This window comes from Muscardinus avellanarius (genome assembly GCF_963383645.1).
Source record: "Muscardinus avellanarius genome assembly, chromosome: 22".
NCBI lineage: Eukaryota > Metazoa > Chordata > Mammalia > Rodentia > Gliridae > Muscardinus > Muscardinus avellanarius.
Genome location: NC_137808.1, coordinates 920,749 through 943,717, shown reverse-complemented (window position 1 = coordinate 943,717; position 22,969 = coordinate 920,749). Strand labels below are relative to the sequence as shown.

Genomic DNA, 22,969 nt, shown 5'->3' with positions numbered 1-22,969 from the left:
TTAATTTTATGCAATTATTTATTTATTTGGCAGTACTGGGGATGGAACCCAGGGGCATTCTACCTCCGAGCTACACCTCCAGCCCTATTTTTTATTTTAAAACAGGGTCTCACTGAGTTGCAAAGGGCCTCACTAAGTAGCTGAGGCTGTTCATGAACCATGATCCTCCGGTCTCAGCCTCCCAAGTGCTGGGATTATAAGCGTGTACCACTATGCCCGTCTTCCTTCCTTCCTTTCTTTCTTTCTTTCTTTCTTTCTTTCTTTCTTTCTTTCTTTCTCTTTCTTTCCTTATTTACTTATTTATTTGTGGTACTGGGGATTGAACCCAGGAGATTCTACCTCTGAGCTACATCCCCAGTCTTTCTCTCTCTTTTTTAAAATGGTAATGGGGATGGAACCCAGGGACGTTCTACCTCTGAGCTATACCCTAGTCCTACTTTTTATTCTTTACTTTGAAACAGGGTCTCACTAAAATGCTGAGGTTGGCCGGGCGTGGTGGCGCACGCTTGTCATCCCCGCTCTTGGGAGGCTGAGACAGGAGGATCGCACGGGTTCGAAGCCAGCCTCAGCTACTTAGTGAGGCTCTCGGCAACTTAGTGAGACCCTGTTCCCAAATAAAATATATATTTTAAAAAAAGGTCTCAGAGTATAGCCCGGAGGTAGAAAGCCTCTGGGTTCCACCCCCAGTACCACCAAAATAAATAAATAAATAAATAAATAAATAAATAAATAAATAAATAAAATGCTGAGGTTGGCCTCAAACCTGAAATCTTATCTTAGCCTCCTAAGTACTGGGATTAGAGATGTGTGGCACCATGCCCAGTTAAGTTTTCTTTTCTTTTTTGGTACTGGGGATTGAACTCAGGGGAGTTCTACCTCTGAGCCACACCCCCAGTCATACATATATATATATGCATTTATTTATTATATATATTATATATAAATATATATTTATATATAATATATATATGTAAAATGTTTTTGTTTTTGGTAGTACTGGGGTTCCTGGAAACCTTTCTACCTCTGGGCTACACTCCCAGACCTATTTTATACTTTTTTTTGGAAACAGGATCTTGATAAATAAAATAAAAAATTAATGTGAGTAAAATAAATAAGTGAGTACGGCAGAGTGTGAAAAACACGAGAGAGGTCCGGTACACGTGGCATGTAAAGTTTTAATGGCACGGCTCTCCCGGGGATCAGGGCGAGGCACCGTGGGGCCGGTGCGCCTGTCCGAAGCTTGAGGATGCGGGAGATGTGGGTTTACTCGCGGGAACGCCCAATTCTCGCGGGGTTTTCAGCCCCTCCCTTGCCCTGCAGAGGTCATGTGACACAAAGTCACATGAGTGCAGGACCCAACTTATCAGATCTCTTAAGCCAGCAAGGCTGGCATCAAACCAGAGGGATCCTCCTGTCTCTGCCTCCCAAGCGCGGGGATTACAAGCGTGCGCCACCACGCCCGGCTTTTTTTTTTTTTTTTTTTTTGGTGGTACTGGGGGTGGAACCCAGAGGCTTTCTACCTTTGGGTTATACTCCTAGACCTTTTATGTTTTTATTTTGGAAACAGGGTCTCACTAAGTTGCTGAGGGCCTCACTAAGTAGCTGAGGCTGGCTTTGAACCTGTGCGATCCTCCTGTCTCAGCCTCCCAAGCAGCAGTGTGGGCCACGATTTCCTGTAGTTGAAACAGAGTCTCACTAAATTGACGAGTCTTGCTACATTGTTGAGGCTATCCTCCAACCTTCAATCCTCCTGTCTTAGTCTCCCAAGTACTGGAATTACAAGTGTAGCCATCATGCCCAACCTTTTTGTCTTTTTTTTTTTGAAACAGGATTTTACTGTTGTCCAGGATGGCCTTGAATTCAAGATCTTTTTTTTTTTTTTTTTTTGGTGGTACTGGGGGTGGAACCCAGAGGCTTTCTATCTCTGGGCTATACTCCCAGATTTTATATATATATATATATATATATATTTTTTTTTTTTTTTTTTTTTTAATTTGGAAACAGGGTCTCACTAAGTTGCTGAGAGCCTCACTAAGTAGCTGAGGCTGGCTTTGAACCCGTGCGATCCTCCTGTCTCAGCCTCCCAAATTCAAGATCTTCTGACCTCAGCCTTTTGAGTAGTTGGAATTGTAGGCAGGTGGCACCTGCCCAGCCTATTTTATTATTCTTTTGCTCTGCTGGGATCTTTGACTTGCCAGAGCACTCTATAACTGAGCCACTTTCCCTGGTCCTGCAACACTATTTCTTTTCTTCTCTCTCTCTCTCTCTCTCTCTCTCTCTCTCTCTCTCTCTATATATATATATATATATATATATATATATATATTTATTTATTTATTATTTTGGTGATACTGGGGGTGGAACCCGGGGCTTTTCTACCTCTAGGCTATACTCCCAGACTTATTTTATACTTTATTTTGAAACAGGGTCTCACTAAATTGCTGAGAGCCTCACTAAGTAGCTGAGGCTGGCTTCGAACCTGTGCGATCCTCCTGTCTCAGCCTCCCAAGCGCGGGGATTACAAGCGTGTGCCACCACGCCCGGCTAATTTATATATTATTTACGTATTTATGTATTTATGCAGTACTGGAGATGGAACCCAGGGGCATTCTACCTCTAAGCTACCTTAGCTTCTACCTCAGCCCTATTTCTTTTAATTCTTTATTTTGAAACAGGGTCTCACCGAGTTGCAGGGGGCCTCACTAAGTAGCTGAGGCTGGCCTTGAACCGCCATCTTCCTGTCTCAATGGTTCCTTCCCGCTGGCCGCCCCCCGCGGCCCTGGTGGTTCGGCCCGCCTCCCCGGGGAAGCCCTGTGGGCGGAGCCAGGACCGAGCGGCGGCCCCTCCCTCCGCCCGGCCACTTGGGTCGCTCCGCGTCAGGGGGGCCGGCGCTCCTGGGCGGGGCGCGCTTCCTGCGCTCTGATTGGCCAGCGCCGGAGTAAACATCCGGCCGGGCGGGGCGGGGCCGGAAGCGGAGCCGAAGGCGGTGGCCGAGGCGGTTCGCGAGCTTCCAGGGCCGGGGTCGGTGCCGCCGGGTGCCATGGGCCGCGCGGAGGCGCGTTGAGGGGACGCGGGGCTGCGCCATGGCCGGCGCTCGGGCCGCCGCCGCCGCCTCGGCGGGGTCCTCGGCCTCTGCCAGCAACCCGCCGCCGCAGGAGCCGGGGCTCGGGGAGCTGCTGGAGGAGTTCTCCCGGACTCAGTACCGGGCCAAGGACGGCGGCGGGACGAGCGGCTCGAAGGTGAGCCCGAGGCGTGGAGCGTTTCCGTGGGAGGGCAGGGGGCAGGGGGCAGGGGGCAGAGGGCAGGGGGCAGGGGGCAGGCTAAGGGGCCGCGGAGCCTCCCTGCCAGAAGAGGAGCTGGGCGGACTTCTCCAGGGCCCCGACCTCCTGGGCAGTCAGAGTCGGGCTTCAACCCCAAAGGGGAGGAACTAGGGTCCGAATGAGCCAGGGTCAAGACCGGACTTTAGGTTTGAGACGAGGGGTCTGGAGGTCAAAGGTCAGGGCTGAGGGGCCAGGTGCACGAGGGGCAGAAACTAAGTAAGGTTTTTATTCGGCTTCTGGTGCCGGTATAGGGGTGAAAACTCCTGAGTAAAAGCAGGGAGAGGATTCCTCCAGGTCAGAGTGTCAGGGCTAGAGGGATGGGGCAGAGCGGAGCCAAGAGACGGACCGAGGGTGGTGCGTCCTTCTAAAGGTCTCAGCATACCCTCGCCCCATCCTTCCCCTGTAGAGCAGGAAGTCCACCCACCCTCCCTCTCTGTTTCTTTATTTAAAGCCCTTAGTTCCTCAATTTTTCCCCCTTGGGATTTCCCTCGGTCTTAGAATGTCATGTGTTACACCTTTCACTATCACCGAGCCTCTTAATGCTCAGGAGGAGTTAATGTTCCCCCGGCCTCCTCATCACTTACAAACTTCTTGAGGTGTTACAGATCTTTGTGTGTGTGTGTGTGTGTGTGTGTGTGTGTGTGTGTGTGTGTGTGTGTTTCTAGTGGACCTTTCTTTGAACTGCGAACAAAAGAAACAGCCTTAGCGGGAGCTCTGCCTTCTCCTTTGTAAGCAAATGGTGTGGAAGGAGACTGCTCCATCTGCAGCTTCCACTGATTACGATCACTACAGCTTCAAGCTTTTAGTCTGGAGCTGGAGAATAGTGAACTTGTTAAGAAGGGAAGATGAGAGCCGGGCGTGGTGGCGCACGCTTGTAACCCCAGCATTCGCGAGGCTGAGACTGGACGATCGCGGTTCGTGGACAGCCTCACCTCTTAGTGAGGCCCTCCGCAACTCAGTGAGACCCTGTTTCAAAATAAAAAAGAATAAGAAAAAGGGAAGATGATCAGGGCCAGTTTAGTAACCTAGAGGAAGAGTTCTCTATTTTATGGGTTTTGAACTCATCTGAAGCTAATAAAAACAGTAACCCTGAACCCCCAAGTGCTGAATAGTTTCTCATGCAGTGTCAGGGGGTTCAGGGTCCTTCCTGAAGTCTTCCACGTTTGGGTTAATGAACACACAGGCCCTGTGACTTGGCATCTTGTCTCTGCCCAGTACTGAATAATGATCATCACAGAAGCGCATGTCATGACCTTCCAAAATTATGGTCCACATAAGTCTCACCCTGAGAATGCCAGAACCTCCTTGATGTTTGGGTCTCCTCTGTGCAGGTTGAGCGCATTGAGAAGAGATGCCTGGAGCTGTTTGGCCGGGACTACTGTTTCAGCGTGATTCCAAATGTGAACGGTGATATCTGTGGCCACTACCCCCGGCACATTGTGTTCCTGGAGTACGAGAGTGCCGAGAAGGAGAAAGACACGTGAGCATCATGTGGTTATAGTGTCTCTGTCTGGGGGAACCCTGGATGCTTGTCTCCAGGCAGAAGTCTGCAGCTGGGTGGGGCCCACTCACTCTCCCCAGGTGTGAAGACCAGGCGTGGTGGGGCACGCCTGTAATTCCAGTGTTTGGGAGACTGAGATAGGAGGATCACAGGCTTGAGAACAGCTTTAGCAACTAAGTGAGGCTCTCAGGAACAGAGGGACCCTGTTTCAAAACAAACAGTAACATTAGGCTGGGGGGTATAACTTGGAGGTAGAATGGCCTAGGTTCAATCCCCAGCAAAACACACAACTGGCACTGTGTGGATTTGATAATGTTAGGTTGGCTCAGCATAGAACAAGAGCTGGATTTTTTTCACTCCTATTCTACAGCTCATTGTCTTAAGATAGCTGACATCATACTTTACCTCTTTAAACAACCTCAGTGTATTTTTTTTTTAAAGCATGTGGGTGGGAGGTATGCCATGTCAAGACAAGATTAAGAGCGGTTTTTATCCTATGTAGCCCTTAAGAGCCTAAGGCCTAGAGTCAGGCCTAGAGTTTATACCCTGGCTCTTCTGTTCCCTGGTTGTATAACCAACCTGAGAAAATTACTTAACCTCTTCACCCTCAGATTTCTTTTTGGTAATTTTCTGCATCATCTTTATTCGTGCTCGGAAAGACTAATTAATGGTGCTAATACAAGCTTGACATGTTTGCTGTAAGAATTAGAAATAACAGTTACCACCCATGTGCAGTGGTGCACACCTGTAATCTCACTAACTGGGAGGATAAGAAAAGAGCATCACAGGTTGGAGGCCAGTGTGCAGTAATTTAGCAAGACCCTGCTTCAAGCCGGGTGTGGCGGCGCATGCTTGTCATCCCAGCATTTGGGAGACTGAGACCGGAGGATCACGGTTTGCAGACAGCCTCAGCTACTTAGGCCCTCTGCAACTTAGTGAGACTCTGTTTCAAAATAAAGAATAAAAATCAGGGCAGGGGTGTAGCTCGGAGGTCAAATGCCCCTGGGTTCCATCCCCAGACCTGCAAAAAAACAAAACAAAACAAAAAACAAAGAATAAAAAATCGGGCTGGGGGTGTAGCTTGGAGGTGGAATGCCACTGTGTTCCATCTCTGGAACCACAAGAAAAAAAAGACCGTTTCAAAAATAAAAAATAAAGGAAGGCATGGTGGTGCACACTTGTAATCCCATCACTTGGGAAACTGAGGCAGGAAGATTGTGGGTTCATAGCCAACCTCAGCAACTTAGGACCTTTGCAACTATTTTTTTTTTTTGGCAGGTCTGGGGATGGAACCCAGGGGCATTCTACCTCTGAGCTACAGCCCATGCCCTATCTTTTATTCTTATTTATTTATTTATTTTTGGTGGTACTGGGGTTCCTGGAAACCCTTCTACCTCTGGGCTACACTACCAGACCTATTTTTATATTTGGAAACAGGGTCTCTTAAGCCAGCGAGGCTGGCTTCGAACCTGTGCGATACTGTCTCGGCCTCCCAAGCAAGGGGATTACAAGCATGCACCACCACGCCTGACTTTTATTCTTTATTTTGAAACAGGGTCTCACTGAGTTGCAAAGGGCCTCACTAAATAGCTGAGGCTGTCTGGGAACTGCGATCCTCCGGTCTCAGCCTCCCAAATGTTGGTATTACAAGTGTGTGCCACCACGCCCAGTTTATTCTTTTTGGGGTACTGGGGGTGGAACCCAGAGGCTTTCTACCTCCAGACTATACTCCCAGACCTTTTTTTTTATATTTTATTTGTAAACAGGGTCTCACTAAGTTGCTGAGAGCCTCACTAAGTAGCTGAGGCTGGCTTTGAACCTGTGTGATCCTCCTGTCTCAGCTTCCCAAGTGCGGGGATTACAAGCGTGCGCCACCACGCCCAGCTTCCAGTTTATTCTTTGTTTTGAAACAGGGTCTCACTGAGTTGCAGAGGGCCTCACTAAGTAGCTGAGGCTGTTCTTGAACCACGATCCTCCTGTCTCAGCCTTCCAGATGCTGGGATTACAAGTGTGCACCACCATGCCCCTTTCCTCTGCAGCTTAGTGTTTCAAAATAAAGAGTAAAGAGCCAGGTGTGATGGCGCATGCTTGTAATCCCAGCATTTGGGAGGTTCTCAGCCAGCCTCAGCTACTTGGTGAGGCCCTTTGCAACTCAATGAGACTCTGTTTGAAAATAAAAAATAAAATAGTACTGGAATATAGCTCAGAGGTAGAATTCTCCTGGATTCCTTCCCCATTAGCGAAAAAAAAAAATTAAATTAAAAAAGGATTGAGGGTGTACCTCAGAGGTAAAAATGCCTCTCCAGTAACACACACACACACACACACACACACACACACACACACTAAAAATAGCCAGACGCTGTGGTACACACCTGTAATCCTAGTACTAGGGAGGCTGAGACAGGAGGATTGTAGGTTCGAGATCAGCCTCAGCATCTTGTGAGGCCTTGTGCAACTTAGACCTTGTTACAAAATAGGGTTGGGGATATAGCTTGGAGTTAGCATGCCCCTGGGTTGCATTCCCAGTAACACACGCACACGCACACACGCACGCACGCGCGCGCACAAAGCTGAGGGTGTAGCTCAGAGGTAGAATGCCCCTAGGTTCAGTTCCCCAGTACCACAAAAATAAGTAATAGGACTGGGGTTGTTGCTCAGTTGTAGAATGAATGCTCCTGGGTTCAATCCCTGGTACCACCAAAAACGAAACAAAGAGTGGTTCATATTTATTGACAGGCCACAGTGCTTTACATGGGAAAATAGTATATTATACAAAAACAGACACAAGGCACCTGGTGTAGGAAGTGACCCTTGGTAGTCAGGGGAATTTTTCAGTCTCTTAAGTTATACCCCCAGCCCTATTGCACTTTTTGTTTTGAAACAGGCCTCACTGTTTGTTTGTTTGTTTTGAAACAAATCAAACTATTGGTTTGTCTGAGGTTTGCTCTCAGAGTTTCTTCCCCTGGCCTCCCTGCTTGCTGCAGACCTGCAGGAAATTCCAGGCGCTGCTGTCGGCCGTTCCTGTGTGTTCTTGGTCCTGTGGAGGAAGGGCTTGATGAGTGTTATAGTAGGGTCAGGCTGCCCAGTGTTAGCAGGCCTCTCTGTCAAAGGCCGGCCATCCTGGTGCCTGAGAACTTGGTAGAAACGCAGAATCTCAGGCCCCAGACCCCTGAGCCAGAGTCACTATGTGACAAGATGCCCAGGAGGTTTGAGAAGCATGCCGTAGGTAGGGAGAAGAGCTGGGCCTTCCTCTGTGCCTGGGGAGACCTGTTGTTGAGCATTTGCGGTTGCTGTTGGAAGGAAGAGTGGTGTTGCCATGAAGTTTAAGGCGAGGGTCATCAGGCCACGGGAGTTGACTTGTGGATTGTGAGTGTTAGTGATTTCACCCCATCCCCTGAACATGCATTCAAACTAGGCACTTCCTGGAAGTGGTGGTGCACACTTGTAATCCCAGTACTTGGGAGGCAGAGACTGAAGGGTCATAGGTTCGTGGCCAGCTCAGCACCATAGTGAGGCTTTAGCACCTTAATGAAACTCTGTTTTGTTTTGGTACTGGTGATTGAACCTAGGGACATTCTACCTCTGAGCTAACCCCCAGCCCTTTTATTTTTATTTTTGTTTGGAAACGGGGGTCTTACAGCTGGGTGGGATGGCGTACGCTTGTAATCCCAGTACTTGGGAGGCTGAGACAGGAGGATTGCAGGTTTTTAGTCAGCCTTAGCTACTTAGTGAGGCCTCTGCAACTTAGTGAGACCCTGTTTCCCAATAAAAGGTTAAAAAAGAGGATTTAAAAAAAAAATAGGGCTGTGGGTGTAACTTGGAGGTAAAATGCCCCTGGGTTCAATCCCCAGTACCAAAAAAGAAAAGAAGAGGGTCTTACTAGATCGATGAGTCTCACTACTTGCTGGGACTGTCCTCGAACCTGGGATCCTCCTGTCTTAGTCTTCCAAGTACTAGGATTATAGATGTGCACTGCCACGCCTGGCTTTTTTTTAAATTTTGGGATTGAACACAGGTGTTCTACCTCTATCTACACCACCAATGCTTTATAAATTTTTGTTTTTTTATTGTGAAACAGGGTCTCATTAAGTTGCTGAGGGCCTGGCTAAATTTGCTGATGTTGGCCTGAAAGCTGTGATTGTCCTTTTACTGTCCCCTCCCCCAGGTACTAGGATTTCAGGCGTGAAACACTGGCTAGTTTCCTCATCTGTAAAGTGTCTACAGAGTATCCTTCTCATGAGGTCCTGGGTAGAGTGCCCAAGAAATCAATGTGGGAAGGACTCTTCTATGACAATTAGAAAAAAGGTGGCACAGCCAGGCGTGGTGGCGCACGCTTGTAATCCCCGTGCTTGGGAGGCAGAGACAGGAGGATTGCACTAGTTCGGAGCCAGCTGCGCTGGCTTAAGAGACCCTGTTTCCACATAAAAAAAGTTAAAAAATAGGTCTGGGAGTGTATCCCGGAGGTAGAAGGGCTTCCAGGAACCCCAGTACCACCAAAAAAAAAAAAAAAAAAATGAAAAGAAAAAGGTGGCACACACTTGTAATCTCAGTACTTGGGAGGCTGAGACAGGAGGATGGCAGGTTTGCAGCCAGCCTCAGCTACTTACTAAGGCCCTCCACAACTTAGACCCTGTTTGAAAATAAAAGAATAATAGCCGGCGTGTTGGCGCACACTTGTAATCCCAGCATTTGGGAGGCTGAGACTGGAGGATCGCGGTTCGCGGACAGCCTCAGCTACTTAGTGAGGCCCTCCGCAACTCAGTGCGACCTGGTTTCAAAATAAAGAATAAAAAATTGGGCAGGAGTGTAGCTTGGAGGTCAAATGCCTCTGGGTTCCATCCACAGACCCACAAAAGAAATAAATAAATAAAAATGAAAGAATAAAAAATAGGGTCAAGAATGCCCCTGGGAGCCGGGCGTGGTGGCGCACGCTTGTAATCCCAGCATTCGGGAGGCTGAGACCTGGAGGATCGCGGTTCGCGGACAGCCTCAGCTACTCAGTGAGGCCCTCTGCAACTCAGTGAGACCCAGTTTCAAAATAAAGAATAAAAACTAGGGTAGGGGGTGTAGCTTGGAGGTCAAATGCCCCTGGGTTCCATCCCCAGTACTGCAAAATAAATAAATAAAATAAAAGCACAGTATAACACATTCTCTCCTGGGATTTCAGAGCCTGAAGAATTGGGCTTTGATATGTATGGCCCCTTGTTGATGGTTTTTATCTCTTCCTAATTACTCCTTCCAATGTCAGGCAAACCTGCCTCCCCCAACCCTTTAGGCAACAGTTTCTGAACATGAGCTTTCCTTTTTCCTTTTCCTTCTCTCCCACTCCCCCAGGGTGCCCGGATGGGGTTTTGATATTAAGCTCTCCCCCCCACACACACACTCTGTGGGTGAGTCACCTGGAAGTGTAGTTACAGTTCAGAATCGGATTGCAGGACATGAGGTGGAGTGGAGACTAAGCATTTTCTAGCACGCTCAGGTGAGGCCAGAGTTCCCCGTAGCCCCAGACCCTGCAGGGACGCCTCTCGTTTGTCTCACCATGGCCTTTCCTGGGAGAAGGCAAAGTCAGTTTAATTCAACAGAAGGAGACTACTGTGTGCTGACTGCCTGCCTACCAGCTGGTGTGTTGGTTAGCTCTGACACCACTGTGACCAGGAAACCTGACAGGAGTGAAACGGTTTAGAGGAGAAAATTGCCGGGCGTGGTGGCCCACGCTTGTCATCCCCAGCGCTTGGGAGGCGGAGACAGGAGGATCGCACGGGTTCGAAGCCAGCCTCAGCTACTGAGTGAGACCCTGTTTCCAAATAAAATATAAAATGGGTCTGGGAGTGTAGCCCGGAGGTAGAAAGCCTCTGGGTTCCACCCCCAGTGCCACAAAAAAAAAAAAAAAAAGAAAGAAAGACTTATTTGGCTCATGGTTTCAGAGGGTCAGTCCATGGCCCACCAGCTTCAAGGCCGAAGCATCATGGTAGGAGAGGATGGCAGAGGAAACCTGCTCAGCTCATAGCCAGGAGGGAAAGAGAGAGGAAGATGAGATTTTTTTTGTTTTTTTTGGTAGTACTGGGGATGGAACCCAGGAGCATTCTACCTCCAAGCGACACCCCCAGCCCTATTATTATTATTATTATTTTTTGTACTAGGGATGGAACCCAGGGGCCTTCTACCTCCGAGCTACACTCCCAGACGTATTTTATATTTTATTTGGAAACAGGGTCTCTTAAGCCAGCTGAGGCTGGCTTTGAACCTGCGCGATCCTCCTGTCTCAGCCTCCCAAGCGCGGGGATGACAAGCGTGCGCCATCATGCCCGGCTAATTCTTTATTTTGAGACAGGGTCTCACTGAGTTGTAAAGGCCTCACCAAGTAGCTGAGGCTGTCCAGGAACCATGATTCTCCTGTCTCAGCCCCTCAAATGTGCGCCACCACACCTGGCTTCACTTCCTCTAAAAGTTTCTAAAATCTGCCAGGCATGGTGGCACATGCCTATAAATCCCAGGATTTGGGAGGCTGAGACAGGAGGGCCTCAGGTTCAAAACCAGCCTCAGCAATGGGACCCTGTTTCAAATAAAGTTTTAAAAATCATGTTTGGTGGTACATACCTGTGATCCCAGCACTAGGGAAGCTGAGACAGGAGATCACAGGTTTGAGATCAGCCTCAGATATGTAGCAAGGCTCTCAGCAACCTAGCAAAACCCTGTTTCAAAACAAACAATAAATAAAAGGGCTTAAGGGGGTGAATACAAAGAGGGGGAGAGTAGCTTGGAGGTAGAATGCCCCTGAATTCAATGCCCAGTATTAAAAGAATCTGCCAAGAGTGGTGGTGTACACTTGTAATTCTAGTACTTGGGAGGCTGAGACAGGAGGATTGCAGGTTTGAAGCGGCCTCCACAACTTAGTGAGACCCTGGTTCCAAATTAAAAAAAAAAAAAAAGCCCAGAGATGGAAGGCCCCTGGGTTCCATCCTCAGCACCACACACACACACACACACAAAGGTTCTAAATTCAGGGTGACTTAGGTTTGAATATCTAGAACTCATGCTTTTCTTTTGTGTCCTGAAAAACTTAATATATCACTGGTCTAAACTTTGGAAGTTGGAGCATTTCTTCAAGTTCCAGTGAGTGTCCTTACACCTGTGTACAGAGCTAGCCATTGCGGGATCTGCGGGGCCGAGCCGCACACGCCACGTGGCCGTTTCGACGTCAGGTGATGTGCCTGTCTCCTGTGCCAGGTTCCAAAGCACCGTGCAGGTGGGCAAGCTGCAGGACCTCATCAACCGCAGCAAGATGGCCCGGTGCAGGGGGCGTTTTGTGTGCCCAGTGATCCTGTTCAAGGGCAAGGTAAGGTCATGCAAAGCAGGGTCTTTTCTCTAACAGCATGGGTCTGATGGTTTCTGGGTACCCTGTGGGATGGGGAGCAGTAATAGAAACAGACCGATTCTGGCTCAAGAATGAGTTCAGGTAGGGAAGGGATTTTCACCTTAAGAGAACTACTGCCCTGTGTTCTGGGGAGGATACCTGTGGCCGGATCCTGGCTCGGGCACTTCCTGCCCATTGAAGGCCTCAGTTTACTACTACAGAAGTGGGATACTTACTTACTTAATTATTGGTACTGGAGATTGAACTCAGGAGATTGAACCCAGGGGCAGTCTACATCTAAGCTACAACTCCAGCCCTATTTTTTTTTTTTTTTTTTTTTGCGGGTCTGGGGATGGAACCCAGGGGCATTCTACCTCCGAGCTATGCCCCCTGCTCTATTTTTTATTCTTTACTTTGAAACCGGGTCTCACTGAGTTGCAGAGGGCCTCACTAAGTAGCTGAGGCTGTCCGTGAACCGCGATCCTCCAGGTCTCAGCCTCCCGAATGCTGGGATGACAAGCGTGCGCCACCGCGCCCGGCTCTATTTTTTTATTTTATTTTTATTTTGAAACAGGGTCTCACTAGGTTGATGACTTACTTGCTAAGGCTGTTCTTGAATCTGTGGTCCTCCTTCTCAGCCTCCTGAGTACCAGGATTACAGTGTGTACCACCACCTCTGACTCAGAAAGTGGGATAATATCGATAATATCATACCTATACAAAAGGTTTATGAAGTAGATTAAATTATATAAGATAGGACGTTCACTCTTTTTTTTTTTTTGTGGGTCTGGAGATGGAACCCAGGGGCATTCGACCTCCAAGCTACACCCCCTGCCCTATTTTTTACTCTTTATTTATTTTATTTTTTATTTTTTATTTTTTTTGGAGGTACTGGGGTTCGGGGATTACAAGCCGTGCGCCACCACGCCCGGCTTTACTCTTTATTTTGAAACCAGATCTCACTGAGTTGCAGAGGGCCTCACCAAGTAGCTGAGGCTGTCTGCGAACGGCGATCATCCGGTCTCAGCCTCCCGAATGCTGGGATGACAAGCCTGGGATTACAAGCGTGCGCCGCCACGCCCGGCTATTGCTCATTCTTTCAGTAGTGTAATTAACCAAGTGTGTAATGAATGTGCACTACAGGAATCCTACCTCTGGGCCATACCCCCAGCCTCAGCAACTACTCCAAGTTGCTGAGGCTGCCTGTGATCCTCCTGTCTTTCTCTTCCCAAGTACTGAAATTACGTGTTCCACTACACCTGGCGTAGTTTTCATTTTGAAACAAGGTCTTACTAATTTCCTGAGGGCCTCCCTAAATTGCTGAGGCTGGCCTGGAACCTGCTGTCCTCTCAGCCTCAAAAAAAAAAAAGGGGGGGGGGAGAAGATTCAGAGTGGTATAATCACTTCCCCAGGCCCAATGAGATGGCACCTACTTGTAATCCCCCCCTTTTTTTTTCTTCAGTAGTGGGGATGGAACCCAGGGAGGGGCATTCTACATCTGAACTACATCCTCAGCCTTATTTTTTTTATATTTTATTTTTTGCGGTACTGGGGATGGAACCCAGGGACATTCTACCTCTGAGCTACACTTCCAGTCCTATTTTTTATCCTTCCTTCCTTCCTTCCTTCCTTTATTTATTTTTGTGGTGCTGGGGGTGGAACCCAGGGGCTTTTCTACCTCCGGGCTATACTGCCAGACCTATTTTATACTTTTTTATTTGGAAACAGGGTCTAAGTTGCTGAGAGCCTCACTCAGTAGCTGAGGCTGGCTTTGACCCTGTGTGATCCTCCTGTCTCAGCCTCCCAAGCGCTGGGATTACAAGCCTGGGCCACCATGCCCTGCTTTATTCTTTATTTAGAAGCAGGGTCTCACTGAGTTGCAAAGGGCCTCACTAAGTAGTAGATACAGCTGGATGGGAACCCGGATCCTCCAGTCTCAGCCTCCCAAGCGCTAGGATTACAAACTAGTGTCACCACACCTTTTTTTGTAATCTTTCTTGGGAGGCTGGGTCCTGATGATCCCAGGTTCAAGGCCAGTGCACTGTAATTTAACAAGGCTGGGTGTGGTGACTCAGGTTTGTAATCCCAGTACTTGGAGGCTGCGACTGGAGGATCCCAGGTTTGAGGTCAAGCTTCAGTAACCTAGTGAGGCTCTCCAAAACCTAGACTTTGTTTCCAAATAAAAACAAAAAGCAGGGTGTGGTTGTGGTTCGCAGATAGCCTCAGCTACTTAGTGAGGCCCTCTGCAACTTAGTGAGACCCTGTTTCAAAATAAGAATAAAAAATGAGGCTGGGGGTGTCGCTCTAAGTAGAGTGCCCCTGGGCTTCATCCCCGGTACCACAAAAAGAAAAGAAGAAAAAAAGAATAGGGCTGTGGAGATAGCTTGGAGATAGATTGCCTCTGGGTTCCATTTCCAGAATTATATATTTTTTTGTTTTTAATGGTAATAGATGGAAGCTAGGGCCTGCAGGCTACACCCCAGACCTATTTTATTTTTTATTTGGAAATAGGGTCTCACTAAGTTGCTGAGGCCAGCTGCAAACCTGCAGTCCTCTCAAGTACTGGGATTAAAAGTGTAGGCTATCACAGCCAGCCCCAGTAACAAATATATATGTACATACATACAAAAATAAGCCAGGCATGGTAGTACATGCCTATAACCCCAGTACTTGAGAAGCTGAGACATGAGGATCCTGGGTTCATGGCCAGCCTCAGCAAGTAGCGACTCCATCAACCTAGAGAGAGACCCTGTTTCAAAATATAAAATAAAATAGGGCTGGGGGTGGATCTCAGAGGTAGAATGACCCTGGGTTCAACCCCAAGTAACACAAAATAATTTATTATTATTACTCTTTTTTAATTTTTGTTTTTTGGTGGTACTGGGGGTGGAACCCAGAGGCTTTCTACCTCCGGGCTATACTTCCAGACCTTTTTTTTTTTTATATTTTATTTGAAAACAGGGTCTCACTAAGTAGCTGAGGCTGGCTTCGAACCTTTGCGATCCTCCTGTCTCAGCCTCCCAAGCACGGGGATTACAAGCGTGCGCCACCATGCCCAGCTTATTATTTATTATTATTACTATTATTATTATTAATTATTATTATTAATTATTTTGGTGGCACTAAGGATTGAACCTAGGGGCGTTCTACTTCCAAGCTACACCCCAGCCCTATTTTTTATTCTTTATTTTATTTTTATTTTTTGGTGGTACTGGGGATGGAACCCTTCTACCTCCAGGCTACACTCCCAGACCTATTTTATATTTTATTTGGAAACAGGGTCTCTTAAGCCAGAGATCCTGGCTTCGAAACTGCACGATCCTCCTGTCTCTGCCTCCCAAGCGCAGGGATTACAAGCCTGCGCCACCACGCCCAGCTCTTTATTTTATTTTTATTTTTGGTGGTACGGGTTATGGGACCCAGGGGCCTTCTACCTCCAGGCTACCCTCCCAGACCTATTATATATACTTTTTATATTTTATTTGGAAACAGGGTCTCAGTAAGTTGCAGAGAGCTTCACAAAGTAGCTGAGGCTGGCTTCGAACCTGCGTGATCTTCCTGTCTCAGCCTTCCATGCACAGGCATTACAAGCATGTGCCACCACGCCCAGCTCTTATTCTTTATTTGAAAGTTGGGTCTCACTATGTTGCCGAGGGCCTCACTGAGTAGCAGAGGCTGGCCTCAAACCTGTTAGCCTACCGTTTTGTCCTCCCAAGTACTCGCCCAGCTATAAATAAATTAATTAATTAAGTAAATAATGGCTGGCTGGGCGGTTGAACAACCCTGGGTTCAATCCCTAGTGAAACAGGGGGTTTCTTGAGAGGAAACCCGGCGAGTTCTTGTCTAGGTGAGTGAAGAATGACACCCGCAGACCTCAGGAAGGGGAGTAAAAGGTTTATTGGATGCAGCAGGGAATGGGGAGAAGAGTGGCTGAACACCCCCAAAGGGGCTGGAACTCGGGGTCCAGCAGCTGCCTTCAGGACAATACTTGAGAGTAGCCCAAGCCGATTGCCTTCAGGTGCAGGCTGCTTTCTTCCAGAGTCCGCGCGATCTGCCAGTGCCCTCAGATGCACTCTGCCTTCTCTCAGGACCAACAAGACCAGAGGGGGGGGGGGGAGGGAGAGGAGGGGGGGAGGGAGAGAGAGAGAGGGAGAAAGAGAAAGAGGGAAAGAGAGAGGAGGAGGAGGGAGGGAGGGAGGGGAAGGGGGAGTCCCCTTTTTGCCATTCAGTAAGGCAAAGGCCGTTTTTGTTTAGGGTGACTTCCAAGGAGAATTCTGGGAAGTATCTCTCAGAATTTGCATAGGGTATTTGCAAGTCCTTGAAGAATCTCCTTTCAGTGAAGTGTCAGCCTTGCTCCTGGGTTTGGGCTCCTGGGTTTGTTGATTAGTAAACTGATGGCTTTGTGAAGCTCTGGCCTTCTTATCTCTGGGCCTTCGGAATTTCAGATATTTGTGGCCCCTCAGGGAACTCAGGAGATTAGCTTTTTTATACCAAGGCCTCTTTCCTATCTGCCTATTTCCTTCTACCTCCTCACTAATACCAAAAGAAAAAGTTTCTCCTGCGGGATAATAATAATAAACACTGTAGCTGGGCATGGTAGCACACACTTGTAATCCCGGTGCTTGGGAGGCTGAGACAGGAGGATCACGCAGGTTCGAAGCCAGTCTCAGCTACTTAGTGAGGCTCTCAGCAACTTAGTGAGACCCTGTTTCCAAATATAAAATAGGTCTGGGAATAGAGCCCGGAGGTAGAAATCCCCTGGGTTCCACCCCCAGTACCACAAATAATAATAATAATAATAGACACTGTATACTAGATTCAGATTAAACTCTGCCGACTGGATTCAAAACTTAGGGATACTCTGTTTCAAAATAATAAAGGGCTGAGGCTGTAGCTCAGATGTCGAATGCCTCTGGGTCAGCATCCCTAGTGCAAAGCACCAGGCTCTAGTGATCCCTGGTGGAGCTTCTGGGACCCGGGAGCTCAGTAGGGGGGAGGCAGATGGCGTGAACTGGCCCACAGCCTCACATCCACTCTTCCCCAGTAACGTACAGGAAGACACAGAAACAAGGTTTGGTTTGGTTTTTGGTTTGGTTGGTACCGGGGATTTAACCCAGGGCATTCTACCCCTGAGCCCCACTCCCAAGTGTGCATATACCTGGCTAAACCCGCTTCTTTTTCTTTCTTTTGGTACTGGGAATTGAACCCAAAGGCTTTTACCTGAGCTATACCCTCAGACCTTTTTCTAATTTATACTTAGATTTTATTTATTTATTTATTTATTTATTTATTTATTTAATTTGTGGTGCTGAGGTTTAAACTCAGGGGCATTCTACTTCTGAGCTACATCCTAACCCTATTCTGTTCTCTCTCTCTCTCTCTCTCTCTCTCTCTCTCTCTCTCTCTCTGTACTGGAGATTGAGCCCAGGGGCATTTTACTTCTGAGTTACACCTCCAGCCCCCTCCCCCTTATTTGCAGTACTGCGGATGGAACCCAGGTGCATTCATTCTATCTCTGAGCTGAGCTACTCCCCCCATCCCTATTTTTTATTCTATATTTTTGAAACAGTCTCATTAAGTTGTGGAGGGCCTCAGTAACTAGCTGAGCCTGGCTGCAAACCTGTGATTATCCTGTCTCAGCCTTCAAAGTACTGAGATTATAAGTGTGTACCACTATACCCAGCTCTTTTTTTTTTTTTTTTTTTTTTTGGGTGGTACTTGGGGTGGAACCCAGAGGCTTTCTACCTCTGGGCTATACTCCCAGACCTATTTTATATTTTATTTGGAAACAGGATCACTAAGTTGCTGAGAGCCTCACCAAGTAGCTGAGGCTGGCTTCGAACCTGCGCCATCCTCCTGTCTCAGCCTCCCAAGTGTGGGATTATAAGCATGCGCCACCACCCCTGGCCACCCATCTCTGTTTTTTATTTGGAAACAATTACTGAGGGCCTCACTAAATTGCTGAGTCTGAGCCAGGCGCGGTTTCCCGTGTTTGTAATCTCAGCATTTGGGAGGCTGAGATCCGAGGATCGCAGTTCGTGGACAGCCTCAGCTATTTAGTAAGGCCCTTTGCAACTCAGTAAGACCCTGTTTCAAAAAAAAAATAGGGCTGGGGGTGTAGCTCAGAGGTAGAATGTCCCTGGGTTCCATCTTCAGTACTGCAAAACAAACAAACAAACAAACAAACAAAAAAACCGCTGAGTCTGGCCTCAAACCTGGGAACTCCTGTTTTAGCCCTCTCAGGTACCAGAATTATAGGCGTGTGCCACCATACCCATGTTTTTGTTTGTTTGTTTGTTTGTTTGGTGGTGGTACTGGGGTTCCTGGAAACCCTTCTACCTCCCGGCTATACTCCCAGACCCATTTTTATATTTTTATTTGGAAGCAGGGTCTCCTAAGCCAGCGCGGCTGACTTCGAACCTATGAGATCCTCCTGTCTCCGCCTCCCAAGCGCAGGAATTACAAGTGTGTGCCACCACGCCCTGTTTTTTTGTTTTAAAATGGGTGTCACTTTTTTTTTTTTTGGTGGTACTGGGGGTGGAATCCGGAGGTTTTCTACCTCCGGGCTATACTCCCAGACCTTTTTTTTTTATATATTATATTTGGAAACACGGTCTCACTAAGTTGCTGAGAGCCTAAGTAGCTGAGGCTGGCTGCGAACCCGTGTGATCCTCAATGTCTCGGCCTCCCAAGCGCGGGGATTACAAGTGTGCGCCACCGTGCCCGGCAGGGTCTCACTTTGTAGAGGCTGTCCTCAAACCCGCAATCCTCCTGGCTCAGCTTCCCCAGAACTGGGGTGACAGGGTCCACCTGCTGGTGTTCCTGACACTAATCGTGCGGTTTGTCTCAGCACATTTGCAGGTCGGCCACGCTGGCTGGCTGGGGCGAGTTGTATGGACGCTCTGGCTACAACTATTTCTTCTCAGGTGAGTTTTGAGCAGCCTCCTTTGCGATGCACGTACGGGCCATCCACAGCCACCCTGGCTCAGATATTGGGTGCCAGGAGAGCAGAGCGGGGATCCCCCTCAGCAGGGGCCAGGACACAGGCCCTCATGGGGAAGCGCAGCGGGCTGACAGACAGGTGGTGTCTGTGCCGAGTCTCTGGAGCTGTACCTGGTGCGGTGGCAGGCGGCTGGGCAGGGTGCCCCCAGCCTCGGCACTGACATCTTTCTCCAACAGGGGGTGCAGATGATGCCTGGGCAGACGCGGAGGACGTCACGGAGGAGGACTGTGCGCTTCGGTCAGTGCTCGCGGGGCCTTGGCGTGGGGTGGGCTGCTGGCTAGCAGAGGCCGTGTTCATATTGGCAGTGCGTTTCCATTCCTGGTCCAAGTGAGCGGATTGTTCTTTCGTCCCATCTACCCAACCCAGGCCCTTGAAAGAGCTCTGTTGAAGTCCATCCAGTAGCTTCGTCCCAGGGCTCCCACACCCAGAGCACCTGCAGCCAGGACAATGGTAAATCAGGATCTCAGAGAAGACCCCGCGCCTGGCTCCTGGTTCTGCATGACTGAGACAGGCTCCGGGCGCCTGGGTTGGTTTTAAAGCCTCATAGCAGCCAGGCGTGGTGGCATATGCCTGTAATCCCAGTATTTGTGAGGCTGAGACAGGAGGATCACAGGTTCCAAGACGACCTCAGCAGTGTAGCAACCTAGGGGGACCCTATTTCAAAACAAGAAATGAAGCCGGGCGTAGTGGTGCATGCTCGTAATCCCAGCATTCGGGAGGCTGATACCACAGGATCGCGGTTCGCGGACAACCTCAGCTACTTAGTGTGGCCCTTTTCAATTCAATGAGACCCTGTTTCAAAATAAAGAATAAAGCCAGGTGTGGTGGCACATGCTTGTAATCCCCGCGCTTGGGAGGCGGAGACAGGAGGATCACACTGGTACGAAGCCAGAAGAGACCCTGTTTCCAAATTAAAAGGAAAATACAAAAATAGGTCTGGGAGTGTAGCCTGGAGGTAGAAGGGTTTCCAGGAACCCCAGTACCCCCCCCCCCAAAAAAAAATATATATATATATAATTGGTCTGGGAGTGTAGCCTGGAGGTAGAAGGGTTTCCAGGAACCCCAGTACCAAAATATATATATATATATGTATGTGTGTGTAGTGTGTGTGTATATATATATGTATGTGTGTGTGTATAATATATATATAATATATAATATATATAATATATATATATATAAAATTGGTCTGGGAGTGTAGCCCGGAGGTAGAAGAGCTTCCAGGAACCCCAGTACCACCAAAAAGAAAGAAAGAAAGAAAGAAAGAAAGGGCAGGGTCGAATGCCCCTGGGTTCCATCCCCAGACCCGCAAAGAAAAAACCACAAAAAAACACTGTTCAATCCCATGTACCAAACTAAAAATAATGCCCCCGAGTGTTTCCATTGTGCAGTTTGGGTGCCAAATCCCAACCTGCCAGGTACCCACAGCACAGCTGGTTTGGAGGCACAGGGCAGGGGAGGGTATGGTCTCTACAGTCCAGCCTGGGAGACACAAGGAACGACTGACTAGAAGTCCCGCAGCTGCATGATTATTGCCCTAAAAGAGCTTAATAGCAGGGTGTGGTGGTGCACACCTGCCACCCAGTACTTGGGAGTCTGAGACAGGAGGATCATATTTTATTCTGAGGCTGTCCGCAAACCAGGATCCTCTGGTCTCAGTTTACCAAATGCTGGGATTACAAGCGTGTGCCACTATGCCCGGCCAACCTATTCTTCATTCTTTATTCTTTTTTTTTTTTGCAGGTCTGGGGATGGAATCCAGAGGCATTCGACCTCTGAGCTACACCCCCTGCCTAATTTTTTATTCTTTATTTTGAAACCGGGTCTCACTGAGTTGCCGAGGGCCTCACTAAGTAGCTGAGGCTGTCCGCGAACCGCGATCCTCCAGGTCTCAGCCTCCCGAGTGCTGGGATTAGAAGTGAGGCCCTTTTCAACTCAGTGAGACCCTGTTTCAAAATAAAGAATAAAAAATAGGGCAGGGGGTATAGCTCGGAAGTCAAATGCCCCTGGGTTCCATCCCCAGATCTGCAAAAAAAAATTATATATATATATATAATATATGGGATTGGAGTAACTTGGAGGTAGAATACCCTTGGGTTCACTCCTTAGTACTGCAAAAATAAAGTAAAAGAAACAAAAATCAAGCCAGGCGTGGTGGCACATGCTTGTAATCGCAGCATTTGGGCAGCTGAGACAAGATGATCATGGTTCGAGGCCAGCCTCAGCTACTTAGGGAAGTCCTTTGCAACTCAGTGAGATTCTGTTTCAAAATAAAGAATAAAAAATAGGACTGGGGGTGTAGTTCGAAGGTAGAATGCCCCTGGGTTCCATCCCCAGTACCACACACACAAGTAAATAAGTATAATAGATGAAAGGCTGAGATTGTAGCTGCGGTAAAGTGCTCCTGGGTTCAAACTCCAGCACCAAAAAAAAATTTTTTTGATAAAATTTTTTTTTTAGTGCAGGGGATTGAACCTGGGAGTGTTCTATCTCCAAGCTATATTCTCAGCCCTTTTAATTTTTTATATTCATTCTTTCATTTATTCGTTCCTGGGAATTAACCTAGGGGTATTCTACCTCTGAGCTACACCCCCAGCCCTATTTTACTTTATTTGGAAACAGGGTCTTGCTAGGTTAATGAGAGTTTCACTACTTGCTGAGGCTGTCCTCGAATCGACAGTCCTCCTGTCTCAGCCTCCCAAGTGCTGGGATTGTAAGAGTGTGCCACTACGCCTGACTCCTTTTTCTTTTTTTTTTCTTCTTTTTTCTCTTTTTTATGGTACTAGGAATGGAACCCAGGGGCATTCTACCTCTGAGTTAAACCCCCAGCCTTGTATTTTCTTTTTTATTTCGGATCAGGGTCTCACTAAGTAGCTTAGGCTGGGATTACAAGTGTGAACAACCGTGCCCAGTTTTTTGTTTTTGTCTTTTTTTCCCCCCAGTATTGGGAATGGAACCCAGGGGCACTCTACCTCTGAGCTATACCCCCCAGTCCTGTTTTTCTTATCTTTGTGGGGGTTTTTGTTTTTGTTTTTGTTTTTTTTGTTTTTGTGGTACTGGAGGTGGAACCCAGGGCCTTTTCTACCTCTGGGCTATACTCCCAAACCTATTTTATACTTTATTTTGAAAAAGGGTCTCACTAAGTTGCCGAGGGCCTCACTAAGTAGCTGAGGCTGGCCGTGAACCATGATCCTCCTGTCTGAGCCTCCTTAATGCTGGGATTAACAATTGTGCGCCACCACGCCTGGCTTCCCAGTTTTTATTTTTAACTTTGAAAATAGGGTCTTGCTGAGTTGCTGAGGCTAGCCTCAAACATGTGATTCTCTTGTCTCAGCCTCTCAAGTACGGGGATTATAGGCAACAAAACAGTCTTTCTCTGGGGCCGGGGTATAGCGGATTGAACTCAGAGGCATTCTATTTCTGAGCTATACCCCTAGCCATTTTTAAAATTATATTTTATTTAATTAATTCTTTTTTGCGGGTCTGGGGATGGAACCCAGGGGCATTTGACCTCCGAGCTACACCCCCTACCCTACTTTTTATTCTTTATTTTGAAACCTGGTCTCACTGAGTTGCAGAGGGCCTCACTAAGCTGAGGCTGGCTGCGAACCGCGATCCTCCAGGTCTCAGCCTCCCGAATGCTGGGATGACAAGCACGTGCCACCACGCCCGGCTAAATTTTGTTTTAAAACAGGGCCTCAATAGGTTTCTGAGCCTGTCCTTGAACCTGTGATCCTCCTGTCTCAGCCTCCCAAGTACTAGAATTACAGACGTGCATCATCTGCCTA

General features: G+C 48.0%; 2 protein-coding genes across 8 annotated transcripts in view; both read left to right on the top strand.

Moving 5' to 3' along the window:
- Window positions 1–22,969, top strand: part of LOC308278394 (CCA tRNA nucleotidyltransferase 1, mitochondrial-like) — a gene marked incomplete at both ends in the record, with an annotated part of 995,237 nt that overhangs the window by 415,588 nt on the left and 556,680 nt on the right.
- MTMR14 (myotubularin related protein 14) overlaps window positions 3,084–22,969 on the top strand; it is a gene marked incomplete at both ends in the record, with an annotated part of 55,451 nt that continues 35,565 nt past the window's right edge. For 5 of the 7 annotated variants that reach the window (XM_080718259.1, XM_080718256.1, XM_080718257.1 and 2 more), the window contains 5 exons: window positions 3,084–3,239; window positions 4,652–4,800; window positions 12,052–12,160; window positions 19,029–19,104; window positions 19,358–19,418. In XM_080718259.1, coding sequence (XP_080574385.1) covers window positions 3,084–3,239; window positions 4,652–4,800; window positions 12,052–12,160; window positions 19,029–19,104; window positions 19,358–19,418 — 551 coding nt within the window. The remainder of the gene's footprint in view (window positions 3,240–4,651; window positions 4,801–12,051; window positions 12,161–19,028; window positions 19,105–19,357; window positions 19,419–22,969) is intronic. The other 2 variants (XM_080718261.1, XM_080718260.1) reach the window with 1 other exon arrangement.